Here is a 22,027-nt window from a genome sequence, read left to right as displayed (position 1 = left end):
CACATTAAATTTAAACCATGTTTTGTAGTTATGTCTATGGAAGGAAATTTTGATGCATTTCAGACTATAGATTGAGAACTTTCACCCATGTAAGTATCAATCCTTAAAAATACTGGTAAAAAAAAACAGCTACGACAAATGCGTATAAAAAGTCCAAAGCATTTTAAAACTATTCACATTCCCTTCAATACATGTATTAATCCATAAATAATATTTAGTGGCCAACTGCACAGTTTTAACAGGTGTTAAAAATGCAAATTTAGTATTTTTCTGTGTTTTTAGAAATCCCAAGAAGAGATTTACCAAAGCTCTGTACAATCAAAGTTTTCAACTTTGGAAAAGGCAAAAGTTACAAATTAGCTGGAATGCTATGAGAATGCAAAAGCAAAGATTTTTTTGATATATGTAGGACTGATATTTTAAGACTTTTTGAGGCATGACCACATGTTTGCAGTAGTCTACGAGTGGTTTATAGGAAGAAATTAAAAACATTTCTAATGAAAGTTGAAAGTATACTTGAAAAGTACAAATATTAATTTTTATGATTATTACATACACACAAACTTATGGTTAATACAAATTTGTCATAGTTTCTTAGATTATTTCTTAAGAAAAGTTTTTTCTTCTCTGTGATTTTTTATACAAATACCTAGAATATTGTATTAACTCATTGTTTGAAAAGCAGCAGAGATAAAGAGTGAAATTTGTTTTCAACAATAATAATTATAACAAAACACACAAACACATAAAATAAAAAGAAGTAATTAATTTTCCAAAAATCACACAAAATTTACATAGAGTTTCTTTAAAATGATTTAACAGATATGCAGCCATTTACATTTTTTTACATGATAAAAAATTTCAAACTTAACCTTTATGAACAAACTAATTATTTGTCAACTCAAGTGAACCTAACAAACAAGAAAACTATATAGCATCTGGTAACAATATTAAACTGAATATTTTGTTAAAGTATACTAAAATACTGGACTGCTTAGAAACCAGGTTCTCAGGCAATATCATCATAGTTAATATCTAGTTTAATGACATAATACTATGCATGTTTGAAAAATGATCTTTGCTTCTTCATCCATACTAACCTCACAATTTGCAAATTCATTAGTATTTCATTTAACAGTATATCTTTTAATACCCACATCATGCTGATATGAGACATTCTAATTTTTTTCTGCAGCTAAAAAAATTAAAATAGGCATTTTTACATCACAAGTAAACCACTAACAAAGAGCCTACAATGCTATATCACTGGGTAAACAAAATACTTATCATGCTGAATGTTATATGTTTCACGTAAAACAATTTACATTGTATTTTACACAGACTGAAACATGTTCTGTTATACTAACATGAAAATACACAGGGTAAATGTATGGAATGTTACATGAAATTTGACATCTTCGGAATTATAGTACTATCATCCAGACATTGTAAGAATTGACTGAAAACCAAGAATCTATAACACAGCAGAGCAGATAATTAAGTACATGGTTACTAATTAACTGTAAATCATACTGACAACAATTCATGTAACATATTGGATTATGTGTTGTTGATATCTTCGGAATTATAGTACTATCATTCAGACATTGTAAGAATTGACTGAAAACCAAGAATCTATAACACAGCAGAGCAGATAATTAAGTACATGGTTACTAATTAACTGTAAATCATACTGACAACAATTCATGTAACATATTGGATTATGTGGTGTTGACATCTTCGGAATTATAGTACTATCATCCAGACATTGTAAGAATTGACTGAAAACCAAGAATCTATAACACAGCAGAGCAGATAATTAAGTACATGGTTACTAATTAACCGTAAATCATACTGACAACTAACACATAATCCAATATGTTACATGAATTGTTGTCAGTATGATTTACAGTTAATTAGTAACCATGTACTTAATTATCTGCTCTGCTGTGTTATAGATTCTTGGTTTTCAGTCAATTCTTACATGTCTGGATGATAGTACTATAATTCCGAAGATATCAACAACACATAATCCAATATCGTAGTGTCTTTAGTTTCATTAACATTATTGTTATTTACCCTAAAAGTGCTGGATTGGTCTAACCAACTCATTTATATCAGAAAAAGTTTCTAGCAAATGTGATTCATTTATCACTTAAAGAAGAATATGAATAATCAATTATTTTCTGAAATTCATCTAATATTTTTTCCTTGGTTACAAATCGACTAATTTCATTCACTTTGACTATAGTAGTAAAGCCAGATCCTCATCCACAATAACCTGCATATTATTTCTAAAAGGACAGAAGTTTATTAAAAACATAAACCATTTAGAGATATTCAGAAACTTAAGGTAAACACACCCACTAAATCCTAATTAATTAGTCAAGTTCCCCCTCAGGCTTGAAAAAATTGGTTGAAACAAATAAAGAGGAATTTGTGTTTATACCTGTACCAAGATCTTGAGTCACAAATAAATATATCTAAAGGAGAAGAGTAGACAAAAATGTATGAAAAAAAAATAACTATTAAAAATAAGCCAAGAGGCCAAATATTATAGCCATTATACAAGTTTGTGTTGTAAATTTTCCCATTTACCATGAGAAAGCTACATAATGTTAATATTTTAAGATGTCTTTAATTGTAAAATAAAAATTACTGCCACAAACATAAAGTTATTACACAGAGATGACTGTGCACTGTTGAAATAAACAGGTCTACAACAATTCACATTTCATAAGACTGGAATTTGACAGAAATGAGACACGAACAAAACATAAATGTAAAATTACATTTATATTTTGATTTTCTTGAAACTGAAAATTCTCAACTAATGGCAATTCAGGTAGTGAAGATATATTAGGCAATAAGATTTACTGTTATTGAATTTTATTCAAAGATCTTTAAAGATGCTTAACATTTCATGTAAACAATAGCCAACAACAATTTCCTTATGCATCTCTTCAAACAACAGTTAACTGAGATAATTCTTTTATTTTATGAAGTTTCAGCATAAGTCATTCAACACTGATTTACAGTTCGGGTTAGGACTAAAACTCTTTAGATGCATGAAAAGAGAAACTTCTTAAAAGGTAAAGTAAAAAAACATGACTTAATCATAAGAACTGTATAAGATATGCAGAATGACTCTAGTACAAAGGTTCGGAGAGGAAAAACTTAATTTGTCTCAAAGTCCCAGACAAAAAAACAACAACAGAGTAACCATTGAATCTCATAAACATACTTGGACATCTAAACTTTTCTTTTTTTAACTTACTCAGGAAGAACAAGTTCTAAAAATTATGACAAGTAATCTCATAATTATTTTTTTGATACCAAATAAATAAAACTGATATTTTAAAATTTATTTCAGCAAATTATGTCACGTGGAGAAATGGTAAGTCAAATTCTAAAGTTGTTTCAAGTGGTAATTCAAATTTATTTCAGGCTTTGCAACAAACAAACATGGGAAAACTATAATTACTTAATACATAAAAGGCATTTCAAACACTTTTACAATTTACCATTAGGAAAATGTTCAGCTATGAGGATTGCTGAAAATATTCCACTGAAATAATTTTAAGGTACTGTTATTTCTTTTTAACACATTAACAGAAAGTTCGAGCATGAAGAATATGCCTCAAGGATTGGGGCAAAATAACACATTCTTTCTCAGCTTGAGTGAAATGGTGTAAAATTCTTGTTAACATTGCATTAAAATAGTTCCCAAAAGAATCCAATTTGGAAATAAAGTACAAATAGTTTGGCAAAAAGTCTACACAGATCAACTATTAAAAAACAAAAGCATCAAGAATTATAATATGTACTTTACTTTTATTGACATCTAAGTATGTTGAAAAGTTCTCTGCCTAAAAATTTCTGTAGACAAAAAAGAAAAAAAAGTCCTGCAGTATTTCTTTGTATTATCACTGTAAAAGAAAGTTACCGATAGTCAATGTATTTATTACAGTGTAGAAGACACAGTTCTTCTTTCTTTCTTTTTTTTAAGTTATTAATACGGAAAAAATTTTAATTTCTATAAATTATCCCTGAGAACCATGAGTTTCTAAGTTCACTATTTCGTTGGTTTAAGTCAGTTACTCAAGCCAATTATCTTAAAATCTCCAACATTTTTTTTTTCAACGTCAATAAATTACCTAGGAAACATGCTCACTACAAATTCATTATGATCATCTAGTTAAAAGTGGCTAATTTCTTTACACACTCAAAATAATGGAATGCACCTAGATACTGATAAATTCTTCAAAGTCCAACCAATTTTCTTGGAAACAGTGCAGATTTATGACATCAATATGGGGTTCTTTCGGTAATATTTCCTATTATTTCATGAGGGCTAGGTGGAAAAAGGCAGAGATTTATAAACATTCAAAAGTATATGAAGTATTATTATTATAGTATTTAGTTACATTAAAATTTAAAAAAATTACCATCAACATATGCAAGTTACTACATTACTGTTACCTAATGATGAAGAAAAAAAAAAAGAGAGAATTTATTATTGCTAATCATCTAAAAACTGCCCAATCATATAAACAATTCCTTGTATTGTACCTTAGACCAATGTTTCTCAACCTTTTTTTTTTTTGGCACAAGATCCATTTGTAAACATCGAAGGCCATTTGTGACCCAAAAAATAGCTTTTTTAGTGCGTAAAATATCTGGCTTATTACATAAACAAACTATTATCTATTTTAAAAGTCTTTCACGTATTCTGATGACAGTTTTGGGTCTTGGCCCATGGATTGAGGAATGCTGCTTTAGACACTTGTAAGAAAATATTTTCAAATATTTTAAAGCCACAGATGCAAGCCTACTGAAATTATTAAACAGTTCAAGGATGTTTTCAATGTGGTAGACTGAACTGTTAAAAAGTGCTATAACTTGTTGGTAAGTGCTAATTTATAATGGGTTTACTCTCTAGCTTAGTTGGTAAAATATCCTCCTGGTATGTGAGAGGTCTCAGATGTGCACGATTTGATAAAAATACAGGTGGAGTGGTTTTAGTGTAAAAATAGAGATGACTTTAACAAGTGTATTATTATATATTGTGTTGGTATATTTTTTTGGAAATAATGTAATTAGTAGCCAAAAACATTCCTGCATATGGTCCCCAATGGGATAGCACTACCCCTGCTCCTAAAAAAAAATAAAATATAATAATTTTCATAAGCTATATCTATTAGATAGACACCTTAAAATGTGTGAGTACTGAGAACCCTTGAATATGTTGTACATATTTTAAAGATTAATTACATACTAAGATAATATTTTCTTACCTTCTGCCAAACTTCTTGTGGATGACCAGAAACACAAGAGAGAGGATTAGACAAATGCTACCCACAACAATATAAGCTATTCCTAAGAAAGGGTTTTTGCCTCCCAACCAGGTGGTGGTGGACAAAATGAATCTTTTGGTCCCTTTGAAGGAAGTCACTGGATAAGCTTCAACCAGGTTAAGGTCAAGTTCTTAAGGTTCAGTAAACATTTCCACATTTCATGAAACTTATAGTTTATAAATACAGACAAATCAATACCTTAGAAAGTTCTAATACATTTGCTCATTAATGTACTTACTGTTTTATTTAGTGAAATATGCAGTTAAACTACTGCACAAGGTTTTTTAAACACATTACCAAGTACCAACTATGATGAATAATAAAAAGCATATTATTGATAGAAAATATGAAAACAAATCAAAATATAGATTTTAGTGGTCTTTAATATAAATATTATGAAAAAGAGCCAATACCAAAGTTTCACACAAGTTTTTATGTGAAGAGAATGTTTTAAGTCATATTTTAAAAACAACCAACTTATTACACCATGTAAAAGGTGTTTCTATTAAAATAAGGCCTTAGAAAAAAACCAGCATTCAATTATTACAATTTCAGTTATAAGAGCCAAGCTTGCACTTTTGTAAACCTAAGTTAAATCTACACTAACTATGGACAAAATTTTAGGTATGCACTAAAAGTTACTTAAGTCCTAAAGGTTGAAATGTGAATATATATGAAAACAAATAGATTTTTACAAGGCCAGTTTGAGAAAAGGGTATTTCAATAAAGGATACCATACTTGACAGTCAGGTTATACAAGCCTTTAGGAAGATGGTTCTTGAATCCTTTTGCCTCGTGGTCAACCCTACGATACAGCTTACGGAAAGTAGGCAAAGCTGCGGTTCGCATCCACACAATCAAGTCTTCATTCTGGTATCCATTATTTTTTGGATCGGTTGGATCTAGCTGCCACACAGGCTTGTCCCAATTAGGTGGCTTAGCTGTATTTTTAAAGGCTGAAATGAAATATTAAAAAAATAAAACTTCAAGTTAAACAGGTCATACATGCAATCCCTTCTTTTTAGAAGTAATTAAATATTTTACTTGCTTTCTTTAGAGTGAATCAAAAGAGTAAAGTAGTTTTAGTACAGGATTTCACTGAAATAATATTATACACAAAAGTGAAAATAAATTTACAGGTAGATTTTACAGTTTTATTGTGTGCTTTATTTCAGCACCAGCTTAAAGTTTTCCAGCCTAGTGTAGTATGAATGTTTACTCAAAGCCTCTTTTATTTCAACATTAATAAACAGCTAAAAGAATAATCAAACCAGATAAAATAAAACATTTGATACTAAAAAAAGATAAACTTCTGTTAAATTATATTAATATATGTTTACATCACTGAAAGTATTGTAAATCATGAATTTATGTATCTCGTAAATGCCAAGATCAAGTTCACATTTCCTAATCAATTTGTACACAGAACACATGGATCTAGAACTTGTTAGAAGGTACTTAATTGAATTTTTTAAACTTTAAATCATATAAACTGTGCCTATGCTCATGAAATATAGACACTTTGAATATAATAAAAAATAGTTTTTCCAAGACTTGTCAATTCAGAAGTAGTTCTTGTCTCAAATAGTTTAGATATGGTACATATAAATTAAAACACTAAGAATGTCAATCTAATAACTGAAGAGCACCTGCTAATATTAGAATCCCAATTGAACTCAAATGTAAATCTTACTGTCACTTAAGTAGTCCTATAAAAATAAAAAGTACTTAGGCTATAGGGTTTACAAGAATGCAAGATCTGTTGTGATGTCTCAACAAACAAGATTTACTTGTTAGTTCATTTATAAAACTAAAAGAATTTTAGAACAAGAATTCATCTATTAAAAATCAATAACTATCTTGAAATTGACAAAGAATAATGGAAAATAAGAAAAAATTTTATCTATAAGATAAAAAATACTAAAAGTCTGTACTGTCAAGTCAGCAAATAAATGTGTTAAAATACGAATATCTTGTTTATGAAATTGTCTTTTTTCCATGTGCTCATTTGTCTTTTCTTGTTTAAACATAATTATAATCAAATCAGCCTGGAAATTACTACATGAATTACACTTTTTATAGCCATCATTTAACTAATACTCTTAATGCATATTGACAAATATTATCATTATATACATTACATTACATTTAAAAAAGACCTAAAAAAAAGAAACTTTTATCCATGTTACATATATGCCATTTAATGACTATATATCACAATAAAAATATTTTTATTTCATAAAATTCCTTATTTTGTTGTTTTCAAAAGATAATTTTTCTCCCAATATCTTAGATGTATCTAATTTCAAATTACAGAATCAATTCCACCATAAATGATTTTTAAGTTCAACAAAATGTGTATTCTTATTTTACATATTTAATAGATAAGTGCACATATATATATGTATATACATACAAATTATATGTATTGAAACAAAATGTTCATACTTTTTTTGGTATTGTGATAATTTTTGTAAGCATTTGCTTGAACAAGATACACGAACAGTTATATAGTGACATTGTAAAATTCCTATTGTCAGGGTTTCTTTTCAGTCCTGAACAAACTCTGTATTACCAGTTTATCAAGAAGAGAAAAACCAACAATATGAAAGAAGTAATGTTATGAAATAATATTTAATGTATGAAAACATAAGATGTGTAGTACATGACTTTGAACATTTGTTATTTTACTATAGGAATGAGGATCAAATACCACAAACAGAGATATTTATAATGGGCAGATTATAGTTACCGGAAATTATAATTGATATTTAAATATCATATTTAAAAGTCTACATTGCTGTTTGAATTCAATCAGAATTAAATGGAGAACTTAATATGATACATGTGAAAGAAATTACAGTTCGTTTATTAGCAGTAAATTACAGATTACGATATGAATATACAAATGATGACAAACTGTGTTGTTTTCAACATAAAATGTAATATATAGCACTTTTCAATCAAATGTAAGCAATCATAAAAATAATTTTGTATTTTACACATGGCTATTGTGATTCACTTAAGTTGTACTTAGAAATATGTGTGAATATAATCAAACACCGGTATTCTGCATATTATTACTCGACAAAAGATTGATGACTTTTCAGACGTTATACTTTGTAAAACTATTTATGAATGTTATTGAAAATCAATTATTGCACTATAGAATTATAGTAAGGTAATAATAAATAGAACATTACATTGACTGTATTGTGTAAAGAAACGTTGTGCTGTAAAAAAAAAATTAACATTCATACTTCACAGGATATGTACCATATAATGTTCTATATAAAGTTCATTACAGTGAATAAAACTTGCACATAATAAGTGAATGTCAAGTTTTACCTCTAAAAACAACTTACTTTTTAATAACATAACTCACTATTTTCATGAAGACTAGTTTTTTGGGTAAATTCTTTAAGAAAGTAATTTGCCCCTAAAGTAATCAGATAATAATTAAAGTGCAATAATATTACTCTCAAGTATTTCTCTATTATCAACTTCTAACAACAACAACGTAGACATCTATAAATCTGTGCAAAAAAAAAAAGTTACTTAACAGTTGTAATTAGCAGACTTTTAGAAGTTCCCTGAAATCACCAAATCAAAACTCTCAGTTGTCTTCAAAATCATACCTTAAATACAATTTCTCCTCACTTACATTATATCATTAAAATCTACCTATATTGATACTGTTTGCAACATATCATATCTTTGTGTTAAATTGATTTCTTGAACCTATGTATTTTTCTAACATCATGAATATATTAATACTAAATTATTACCTAAGCCTAACTTCTTGCTTAATTCACATCATAGTATTCATACGTCTTTTTTAGTCACAATACTAGCAAAGCATTTCTTGAACATGCATGCCAGAAACACTTTAAAAGTATATTTTCTGAGCTAACACACAATATAATGTTCAAAATCAAATTTTTATTGTAGAAATAGAATCACAATGATGTCAGTCATTCTTCTAAACCACTAAAAATATTCTGACATACAGTTCTCTTTGAATTTACATCAAAGCTTTAAAAAATACATCTAAATGATAATTGAGCTTTACCTTCTCCTGAAGACACATCTCCAGGGGGATTCTGAAACTTAACATTAGTATCTGTAGGCCAAGCTATTCCCGTCTTCAATAGTGGAACTTCTACCATATTCCCGGCTTCAAGATGAACAAGTGTTAGGGTATCTGTTGAGAGGGAAAAATACTAAACTATTTAAAAAGTTTTTGTTTTTCATGCAATGTAAAAAACAATTAACAAGAATGGCTTATAAAAATATTTATGTATGTTGTTACAATATGAAGAATCTGTGTGCATGAAAATTGTAGATTGTTCAGACTAAAATACTTTGTTTGGATGCATTATTATATGTATATCACGAAGCAAATAATTAATAACTATTAAAATCATTTAAATCAGCAAAAACATTAGTCTTTTTTAAAATGCAATAAGTTCAGTGTGATTTTTTTTTTTCAACCAAAAAAAAATTTAAATTCGGTCTGTATTGACAAAACTCAACAGCTAAGGATAAATATCCCCAAAGATGAACTACTGAACAAGTCAGGAAGGGTATAGACAGCAAAATGACAGTGATGAACCATGAATTTATATTTTGGGCTGGCCTTTAATAGTATTTACGGCTAATGTAACTAGTACCAGACATAAACTAAAAGTAAAATGTTTCAATCTCTTTTTTTTTAGCTTAAAATACAAACTTAAAATAACAAAAACCAGCAAAATTCAAACTAAAAGAAAAAATATTAATTTATATAAACAATAAAAATACAAAATCCTCAAACTGTACACAAGTATGTATTTTTCATACACAACAACCAATAAAATCCTAAGTGTCACACTTCCTCCAACACATAATTTTATGAATGATGTCCCATTCCCTTGACTCATTGTTAATCTGAAAAATACGTGCCACCCTCCCTTAAGAAAGCAATTTGAGCCCTGATATTTTTGGAACAAGTATAAAGAATATTTGTAGGTAACTTGCATAGAAATATTTCCATCAGTATTTACTATCTAACTACAGTACTAGGTAAAAGTGCAGATACAAACCAAACAATTCTTAGTTTTTTTTTTACATATTTATTCTATAATCCCAACTACTTACCATTGAATAAGCTGTTGGCTATGGCTCCACATGGCGCAATTGGTATTTTGGATGTTTCGTTCTCAACATAAGCAAATGGTTCACAATCTGCAGATAATGTGGTACTGACTTTTCCTAGAAGCTGTTGATCATCTCTGGATTTAACATATCGTCTGTGATTCTGGTAGTAGTTGGTCAGCCCATAATAAACAAAAACATTTCGCTACAGAAAAAATAAAATAAAATATTATGAAGCATACCTCCTCACAAGTCCTTTACAATTATATCTTCCCTTTTCTTGGCAATGGGGTATTGTGAAATTCTTATTATTAATTTGTTTTACATTTTTTATTTCTGATAACTATGCAGCAGAAAAACTTAAGAGAGTTGAGTACACTATATTAAAACTAATTTGAATATGTAACGCTGTAAGTCAAGTGGCAACCACAGTCATTATATGAAATCATGGTGGAATGGTTTCTATATCAGAATTATATTTTAACATTTTCTAAGTAGTGTGATGCCACACAAAATTGATTGCTTTTGGAAAGTGTGTGTAACAGCCCTTTCCAATACAAAATATTCATACACACAGGTTATAAAGGAGTGTTCGGATTTGAGTTGTAAAATCCAATCAATTACCATAAGCAAAAATTTCATCAGTTAGTGTAACATAAACTAACTGATTAATTGAAATACAAATTCAATAGAGTAATGAAATAAAATTAGTATTTCTGATTATTACTGTTCTTGATTATTCCAATAACTAATTAATTTAAATTATGATTAAATCAGTTGCCACAAAAAATAGTTAACTAATTGAAATTAGTGTTTCCTATTATTACTATTTTCAATTATTCCATCTATCCATGTAATTGAAATACTGCCATCAAACTTGCTCACCTTGTCTTTGTTATAGTAAAGCCACTAAGGTTATCTGCCACTGTTACAAATTTTTAACTGCTGACTAAGTAAGGGAAGGCAACTGACTGGCAGCACCCACTGTCAACTTTTTTTTATTGTTGAAATACTAACTGAGGGAGGATAAGTGGCTGGCAGCATCCACTGTGAAAGTTTTTTTCTTGTTGAACTAATGACTAGAAAGAAGGCAATTGGCTTGCATCACCTACCACCAACTTTTTTTTTTTTGCTTGTACATACCGTGGTTTGAAGAACAATATACTGATAGATTAATCAAATGCAATCAATTAATGGGACCCTTGGTTAATCAATTACTAAAGACCACTAATCACCCAGTTCTATTTCAGATCAGGGATTTAGAATTTCCAATAGGAGAATATCCCTTTTACTTAATGGCATTGGAAAACAAAGGAATATATATATCAATTTGGGGCAAAAGGACCATCCAGAAAGAAATCTGCAACAAGTCATAACCTAGGCATGGTAAGCATCTTGTAGCACAAAGGTCAGTGGCAAAAATTGTCCACATATCCCATGCAGCTGGAGAATGAAATGGGTATTCAAGTTATTCCATATGAAGAAATACTGGTCAAGTCACTGGATGGAATGCTTATGGATGTCTGTGCCAACAGACATTTGAAAATGGCACTAAGAAACAATCATCTTCCTACACTAGAAGGATTATTGAAGGCTTGCTAGGAGGAGGGGGTCCACCTTAAACAGTCTTTTAGAATAAAATCTATGCTGCAGGGCTATTGTCAAGATGCATGATCAGCAAAAAGAGCATGACTGGAAATAGGACTGTAATGATATGATGAGGCTCCAAACTTGTTTTAATACAACATATTCAACCTCTGTACCCATTAATTAAGACTTCTATATTATGAACAAATAAAAAATAAAGGATAAACTTCCAAACTAATTTTTTTTTCATTCCAACTGATAAACAATGTAACTTGAACACCTCTGTTCCTCTAATGTTATTTTCAGATTATTTAACAAAATCAGGCAGTTTAGCATTTATTAAGATTGGAGGAACAAGGTTAAAAAAACTGAATTAAATTAAAACTGTGTCTTTCTATTGGTTATAAATGATTTAATAGCAAACATCAGGAAGAGTTATTACAATTTGTGAAAGAAAAGATGTGATATCAGAGCGTGGCGAGTGGGTTTGATTTTCTGGTTTATATCTCCATAAACAAAGATGAGTGAAGGCTCTGAAAAATTACAATATAAATTAGTAGTGTCTATACTGTAATAATTAACTTACATTAAATTCAGGATATCATAGTCATGATGAAAAAATAGAAAATGGGCAAACAAATGTCATGTTACACAGACAAGCGAGGATTGATAATATATTTAAATACTTCCTTTTAAATTAAAACTTATGTTATATTAAAATGTGATTTATTAACTATGTTTTGATGGAACTTTTTTTTTCGTATAAACTGATAATACAATAATTTAATTAAATTTTGAATGTAACTCTCTAAAAAGTCATGATATGCAAAATTTTACCTACTCATGGCAAGAGGGTTAAAAAACGTAATGCCAGAATATTTACTGTTAGTTAAAATGAACTTATAAAAACGTAAAATTTTGTAGTGACCATAAGGTAATGTCAGTCGGATCTGGATTATTAACTAGAAAGTACACTTTTTCTAGTCCATCTTGTAGTGACCATAAGGTAATGTCGGTTGAATCTAGATTATTAAATGGAAAGTACACTTTCTCAAGTCCATCTTGTAGTGACCATCAGGTAATGTCAGTGAAATCTAGATTATTAAATGGAAAGTACACTTTCTCAAGTCCATCTTGTAGTGACCATCAGGTAATGTCAGTGAAATCTAGATTATTAAATGGAAAGTACACTTTCTAGTCCATCTTGTAGTGACCATAAGGTAATGTCGGTCGAATCTAGATTATTAAATGGAAAGTACACTTTCTCAAGTCCATCTTCTTAAGAGAACAATCAAGTTAGTTGCAATCAAAGGTTAAATTAGAGTTTCTAAACATACACACCATGAACTCATGAGTTATGAAAAATTGCATATCTGTCTTCTGATTTCTGATTAATGGCTGCAAATAAGACAATACAAACTGTACAACATACTCTGATTCAGATGGTCTGTTTACAGTTCTGGGTAGCCTACAACTGATTTTATCAATAATCAACTGACAGTCCTCAAATATGCAATCAAAACCAACAGAGAAAGCAAAGTACTCTGATTGACGGTGATTGTATTGTGTGAAGTGTAAGAACTCTTGAAGGATTTCAAATTTGTATGAACAAGTTTTTATCACATAAAATTTACAACCTATTTTATTTTAATCACAAGGAAAAAATCCTCAAAATTATTTACCTCATAATTTTCTGTCAGATTAAAAGTGATTTCACAGGTACAGCTTTCTGAAATATTTTTCATGATGACTTCAGCACATTTTACATTAGCTGAGTTTTTGCAATGAGTATAATCGAGTTGAAATTCTTGAACCTGGATAAAATAATTTTAAAAAGTTTGAAAAGTTTATGAAATACTGTTCACTAGAAATAAAATTTTAAATAAAGAAATTTCAAAAGAAATAGAATAAAAGTAGCATTATTGTCATCCTTTTCTATCATCCATAAAAGTTCATAACTTACAGAAAAATAAACCCATATACAGCCTCTTACATATTCTAGGTCTCTTTGCTAGTTAGAAATTACAAAAAAGGGTAGCATTTTTTAATTACATGTCCTGGTATTGAAGCACATAAAAAAACATTCCTATACATCTGAGTTCCTAAGAACATTTAATTAAAAAAAAATTGTCATAGCATGCACAAAATCAAAAACATTTCCAGAAATGGCATCTATAAATCAGTATATATACTATCAGCACACTTACTGAGCTTAAAATAATTCCTTTAGGATATTAAAAAAATACCTTATCCGAAGAAACAAGCAACCCTATACCAATTGGAATAAATGCCAATCCAATTATGAAGAAAGATGGTAATACAGTTCCTGCTGTTAATATGGGCTGCCATGCTTGAAGTTTCTGTTGTTTAAAGGCACTACCTACAAACAATACAAAATAAATTAACATTTTAAAACAATAAAATAAAATAATTCTTTATTTTCAAAAATGCCATAAGAAGGTGATCAAACATCTGACACACTATTAACTAAAATGGTATGGATTGCTGTTTCTAATAACATTTACTTTTTCTTATAAGTTAACACTAAACCTCCATATTAAGTCTTTTTTAATGTTGTCAATTTTCAAAAATCTAATAATAATAAGAGACCTTCCATATCTTTCACTGACCCATCAATTTACAAATAACAGCAGTTGTCTAACAGTTATATCCAGAGGTCTTCCCTTGGTCATTTTGACAATTTCCTTTACCTCTGGTGGAACAACCCACTTGAAAATAAATGGGCAATACTTTTGCACATACTGAACAAACATTGTGCTCTAGCATAACAAAATAAGCAGTCTTACCAACAATTTAACACTGATGATATCAATCTACAATCCAATGCAAGCATTAAACTGAACAGAAACAGTATTGATAGCTTCACCTTTTCCATGTTTGAAAGGATTCATATTCATTAGAGTTATGTAAGTAATGGGCGTGGAAATATTGTGGGCATTTCTTAGAGTACCAATGGTTTCAGAGGTGCACATGTTCATGGACACTGTTTTTATGCTCGTCCTCTGGTAAATGAAGTATCTTTATGTAAAATAATATCACCTGAAAACACAGTTATTTTAAATATATATTTAATTTCAAACAATCTATTGAATTATTGAATTCAAGAGGTAACAGTAATAGGCGAGATGATAAAAAACTTTGGGTCAAATAGCAAACGCTATTCAATTTATCAGGGTCACCCCTATACTTACCAAACTGATCAATAAAAATAAAATTAAATGTAGCTATTCACTTTTATATACTTACTCAAGAAGAAGTTTCAAAATAATGTAAGCCCATTGGTTCACAAGGTTACAGCTCTAGCTCTGTTACAACTGAGTGGAGTGATTTGTTACAGTTTTAAGGGTACCTAACTTTTTTCAGCAAAAGGTATCATTTAAAAATAAAACCTTATACATCCTAATTATCATAAAGTTTTTAAACTAAATATAAATAATTCAAAAATCTAAAATTTTTCTTTTCATTTCAGATTAGTACATGCACATAATAAACATATATAACCTGAAAATACGGCCAATATACATTTCTATCACTCATATTTTATTTATTAAATTTGAATGAACACTGCAGTAGAATGGACACTCAAGTCTAAGCATATACGAACACACCTTGTGTTAGTATTAGTAAGCCCGGAAACCTATCATTTCGCTACATGAACCCCCAACGTCGCGTTTTATTTCGTTCACAGATATTGTTACCCTAAACTAAAGACTAAAGAATAACGTAGGGTACAAGTTATAATTGTAAGTATAAATCTGAGTAACGTAGTTAAACTTACACCTAACACTGTACTGCCAAATCTATGTCACAAAAATTGTACTGTAAAACTAAAAGTGTAATGGCCGTGCCTAGGTTTTGCATTTCATAACTTAGTTACACAAGTACTGTTAGTGTTAGTAACGCACGGTCGCTAACGAGGCTGAACTTGAGTTGTACTACTAGTAACAGTACTACTTGTAATACTTTTACAGTGAGAATAAAAATTATTATAATATCATATATGACTTTACATAAAACGAAAATATACCAAAGATACTCAGAAAATCTTACTTGAAGGCTTTTTGCTTTTCGATTGATTATCTTCTGTTACACTTACAGGTGTACTAGTCGCCATTTCTTCGTTTGCTTACTCTTAAAAGTGTAGCTTAGAAACCCCAGGTGGCAGTTTAATCTTTTCTAAAAATTTACGTTATTTGTTTGTAGTTAAGCGCAAAGTTATACAATGGGACATCTGTTCTTTTCTCACCACTGGTATCGAAACCCGATTTTTAGCGCTACAAGTCGTTATATTTATCGCTGTGCCACTGGTGAGGGTAACTTACTCCTAAAAAGAATAGTCCACTATTGGGAAGCGCTTGGGTTTGTAGGTCTTTTGAAATCTGCAAATATTATGTGTACACCTTAATATAATTCTGAGAAGCATAAAAATACAACGACCACAATCATACTAACAGCCAGCCAAATGCTTGAACATTTTCCTTCATACTCTTCTAATTCTACCGAGCCTTTTTATGCGTATTATTTTTATATTTAAAATATTACGACACTTTTAGTCTCGCTTGTATTGAACTAAATATAAATGACGTTCTGAATAATATTCTCAGCTTTTCAAAACTAATATGTTTATATAATACTTATTTTATTATGCACTTAGCACCAACTTACATTTAAAATTACATCTAGCTAGTCAGATAAAACTCACTTTTAACATCCGGTCTGCGGGTCGATGAGACCGAATTCAGGAGGATTGAATGGGTTACAGAGGGTTCACGGTTTCCGGTATTCAAGACAGAACAAAAACAAAGTACTCCGATAAAGTTTTCGATTTATTAATCTAAAAAAAATAAACTTTACTGTCAAAAGAAGACACCTATCGATAATGTTCGACCACAAAGATACGGAGTTTAAGGGGTTGGCTGGATTGTGTTCCTCTTTCACAAAATAATTTATGTGTTCATGTTCAGGCACATACTGTACTTAGCCTTCGTACAGCGGCAAGTAAGCTTCGTTGAGACTTCGTCGGTCATCTCTTACCGACAGAACTCGCGAAAACCTTGAAGAAATATCAATAAAGAGCCGAGAAATCACATCTTTTATTGCGCAGTATATGTGGGAATTTGGATGGAGATATGGGTTCTACTTCTTCATAGCCTGGAAACTAGTACGAATTCGGCCACACTGGTCTGTTATTCAGATTCCAGGTATCACATGGAGTTCAACGCTCTATTCAGAACTAAAAAAAAAAAACATATTACCAGAAAGCTTTGTTTGGAAATCAACCTAGTCTCTCTGACTTTCAGACTGGTTGTTAAATGCAATACTAATTAATATGCCAATGTTTCACTTATTTGTAAAGATATATGATGACCATTACATGGCAGTTGGAATTTGTGACACCCTAAAATATATTCATTATAATTGATGTTGATGTTTATTATTAAACACAAAGCTACACAAAGGGCTATCGAAACCCCCGTTTCTAGCGGTATGAGTCCGCAGACATGCCGCTGTGCCACTGTGGGGGGGGGGGGGCATTCAGTATAATATCTGTCGTTAAATGTATATCAAACTCTTATTAGTTACACGTATGTTTAAAATATTACGAAAAACGTTTATTAACTAAAGTATTTTTTTCTTTTATTTTAAATAGTATTTTAACAAATAGGAAATGTGTCAGTAACCTGTTTTACTAATATTAGTTTAATGTGGAGGAATATGTGGCATTTAATTTTCAACCTGAATTTTAAAGATATGTGCTCTTTAAGAGTACTTACAGACTTTCAAATATAGGAAACTTGCCTTGTGCAATTGTGACATCAGTAGTGTGTTAGTTATACAAAATTTTGATAATCATTTTACTCTTTAAACCTAAAATAGAAAATATAGTGCATCCAGGTACCACATCCCATCTTCATTTGTTTTCAGGCTACCCTCGGCCATTCAGAACTTAAAATTTAAAGTACAATAAAATATACAAAGAAAAAGCAAAATATGCAGATGCCCCAGCAGCGCCTTATCCCTTGCTCTTGAGAAAACTCTTGTACAGCACCACACACATAGACGAGACAAGTGTGGTCTGTTCAAATAAAACTGAATATAAGTTAAGGCTATCGGATAGGTCTGCTAAACTGAAGTTTCAATCAGGATATGGATTATAGGGTAATACTAGAACTCTTACTCAATTGAGCTGGTGTTAAACATAATAACGAGACGAGACAAAACTGTGAAACAAAATGGAAACCTCTTTTAAATGTAAAATACAAACATAATGTCACTAATGTGTATACTTACAAATGTCGAACGATTGTTTTTACTTTAACATTCTCTCAGGTCAGGATTATCTACCTGATTGACTAACTCAACATTTCTTAGCTTCAAAAAAACATCGAATTTACCTAGTATGACATGCAATGCCATGTGATTGGGCATTCTCATTTCACATAAGTGAGGATGTAACCTCTATATATCACCTGAACAACGTTAAAGATCATTGTTTTCAACATCCTTACACAAGGTTGCACGAAGCAATGTTCTCCACTGGTTATAACAGGTATTCCTTACTTTGAGAGTAACAAAGAAACAAGAGTAACTTGAAACAGATTAACTTAACAGTTTTTTGAGCACATGTTTGTGAAATCTGCACATATTCAGAACAAAGTATAAATATTATAACTCTCAGTACAGAAAGACAGAAACATATTGTATATTCAAATACCACACAGGCAAGTAAAGAACATTTAAATATAAATAAAATCAAAAGTTAAAACAATGCATTCACAGTTTATGACTAACATAACAAGTAACTTATGAAAAGACCCCTTAAAAAGTATTATTACAAATATAGTATAAAAGTTTAAAATTCAATACAAGAATATATTTGAATAAAGAAACATAAAATATCCTGAAACATTGTACAAGAGTAAGCCCTAGAACAATAACACAATACAAGATTATTGAAAAGGTTTGTTTGTCAAATTTCGCGCATAATTACATGTGGTCTATTTGTGATAGTAGTCCCTAATTTTGAAATGGGAAGCGAACTAATCAACACCACCCACCGACAACTTTTGGGCTACTTTTATGAGACTGAATAGTGTGATTTGGTCGTCACTCTTGTAACGAACCCAAAGCGTGGGATGTGAACCAAGGAACCTCAGATCCAGAATAAGGTACATTAACAATTTGGTCCCACTCAGCCCAGCTAAAAAGGAACCTTAATATTTGCTAAAGTATATACATAAGGAAACATCAAACAGTATACAACACCATTTTAAGAAAAACAAACAAACAAACAAAACTTTCTGGAAAATCCAACTAAAATAAATTCCTTTACGACAATGCAATCAAATCAAGGACAAAAAAAAAAAAACACAAAAACTTTCACAGAGACAAATACATGATTTCGAGACTAGGTTATTTAAAAATGAAAAAAAAACACAAAGGAAAAATTTTATAAGAAATATAACATGTCCCTTGAATTACATTTCAAAATACAAAACTGAAAAATATAACCTAAACTGGTCAAAAGCAAACAAAACATGTTAAAAACAAACAATAATATTATTGTTATAACATGTTTTATTATTGCGCAGGTTCTTTAGGATTATTTAGTAAAAATAACGCAAAGTCCAGTCCACGTGAGGATAACAAATTAATCTATATCTTTAGTAACGTTGACAGGCAAGCTTAATTTTACAATGTTACAATGAAAACTAATGATACGCCTAACTTAAAACTAGTTTTAATGTATCTCTTACTTCAAAAGTTTCTCGCTAATCGATCCATAACGAACATGCTGACTCACTAAGCTACTAACTCGGTCACTGTCTAACAGACTCACTAACTCTCACTATCTTACTCAATAAAAGTGACAGTGAACTGATTAAATTATTCTAATTCACTCATTTGTTTGCATTTTTATATTGTGTTCTATGTTATGGTGGAACATGTTGGATATACAACACTGTTTAGTGTAGGTGTTATTATTAAATTTATTTTGTGAGTTAATATTTAATAATTGTTTGGTTTTTCATAGCAAGAGAGTTAAAAGTTAATCATTTTAAAGGCGATAGTTATGACCCAGTTTGGTTATGTAACTCGGTAAGACTCGTAAGTTGTGTTTGCAATTACATTGTTGTCGAGGCTTTACTAATATTGTTGACATCACATTACTCGAACCTCCATTATTTTTCTCGTTACCTTAACTGAGTATTGCAAATCATCGCGTCGCGTAATTTAGAGAAAATTCCAGAGGCCTCAGTGAATAAGGAATTTATATAAATGGCTCGCTAGCGCAAGTCAAGAAGAAGAAGTGAAGTAAAGTAAAATAAAGTAAAGTAGAGAAAAAGTGCATTTCAGTCAGAAAATTAGTTTAGTGAAAAAAAAAAAAAACGTCAAGTTAGCCGCATGTGAATGATTAGCCATAATGGGTGATAATTTAAAGTGAGTTTCACAGTTTAATTAGAGATAAGGAAAATAATTTGTCTTGTCAGAGGGTGTTCTAAAGTAATTGAACCCGTTTGTGTGGACTTTTACAAAAAGGAGACAATTATTTGAAGTTCAGGATACAACAGTGGTAATCCACGGGTTAGCGTAAGTAAATCATTCACTGATACTGTTGTATACGATCAGAGAAAAATAGCTAAAGTAATTGAATCAGCCTAAGTGGACTTTTGACAAAAGAAGAGAATTATTTAGAGTTTAAGATACAACTGTGATGTCCACGGTGTAAGCAATATTTTTGTACATATGTTTAACTTGTTTTGAATATATTATTTTAAAACAAATGAAATGTGTGCTGTCCGTTTATTGTCGAATTTATCGCCAACAAGTCACAGACACCTACTGTAGAAGAATTCTCAGACCACTTACATGTTTAAAACCCTGATAGAACACGAACTTTCTATGATGTAGTCATCTCAGAAGAGTGGTCTGACTGAGGTACAGTAACTGCAGGCTTCTTTCTCTCCTGTGTCCTAGTTGATGTTAATGCTTTGAGCCTAGTCACCACAGATAGTGCCTACATTATGGTGTGAATGTCCCTAACACCCAATTCAAGTAATGCTATGTCACTGTACTTGACAGTCCCTTCATGAACATATCCATAAGAATATCCTTGAAATCTGCTAATGCTATGTTGGGATATGCCTTCACATGTAGGCAGCAGAAATCATCTGCTGGTTACGGGTGGTGACAATCAAGGTTGGTGTTGAATTTCCCTGATTAGTGACAGTCTTTATGCCCAATAATGACATCCCCTTTTAGCCTTTGTTGACCCTGAGTCACCAGAGTATTTTGTGAGCCCAAAGTAAAATTCAAGGATAGATCTCTTCAGCAGTTCTGGAGATCGCAGGCTGTAGCTCTCCTTCTTGAGTTGGCATTATAAACACAGATCTTTGGACCAATGGCAAAATGCCTACATCCAAGAGAAGACCTCCTAGACCTTGATAATCCTTCGGATTGACGTCGTGCTTAATTTTTTCACGTGCAAAATACCATTTCCAAGTTTTACTGAACTACAAAACGTATACTATAAGAGAGTACAAATAACAACAGAAAATTACACCCATTAAAAATCAGAAAAAAAAACAACACAACAACAACAAAAATCCTGTGATCACAGCACCGAAATTTCGTCGTACTACCTTACTTAGTGGTATCGTGCTATCAGTGGCGTAGCCAGGTTTTCAACTCGGGGGGGGGGGGACAGAAAATTTTAAGGGGGTGTCCAATTAATTAAAAAGCTCAAATTGATCTACATTTTTAATAAAATGGTCATTAAAACAAAACAAATTAAATGTAATAGTGTTTATAGAAGTTTTATTTCTTATTAAATGATACAAAGCGAGTTTATTATATATATAAAAACTGAAAAATAATATGTGATCAATAAGCCTAGATTTTTTCAGGGTAGGCCGGGCCCCGTT

General features: G+C 30.5%; 1 protein-coding gene across 1 annotated transcript; it reads right to left on the bottom strand.

Annotated features, from left to right (window-relative positions):
• Window positions 1–1,890: 1,890 nt before the first annotated feature.
• Window positions 1,891–16,239, bottom strand: LOC106468513 (cell cycle control protein 50A-like). The gene is made up of 8 exons (XM_013928942.2): window positions 16,152–16,239; window positions 14,327–14,460; window positions 13,763–13,894; window positions 10,497–10,698; window positions 9,430–9,561; window positions 6,092–6,313; window positions 5,298–5,463; window positions 1,891–4,354 (listed from the first exon to the last, which is right to left on the bottom strand). The coding sequence occupies exons 1-8, from the start codon at window positions 16,213–16,215 to the stop codon at window positions 4,309–4,311; spliced, it is 1,098 nt and encodes a 365-aa protein (XP_013784396.1). The 5' UTR covers window positions 16,216–16,239; the 3' UTR covers window positions 1,891–4,308.
• Between the last annotated feature and the right edge of the window lie 5,788 nt (window positions 16,240–22,027).

This window comes from Limulus polyphemus, unplaced genomic scaffold, assembly GCF_000517525.1.
Source record: "Limulus polyphemus unplaced genomic scaffold, Limulus_polyphemus-2.1.2 Scaffold3034, whole genome shotgun sequence".
NCBI classification, from domain to species: Eukaryota; Metazoa; Arthropoda; class Merostomata; order Xiphosura; family Limulidae; genus Limulus; species Limulus polyphemus.
The sequence above is the reverse complement of the archived record's forward strand: the minus strand, read 5'-3'. Positions and strand labels throughout refer to the sequence as shown.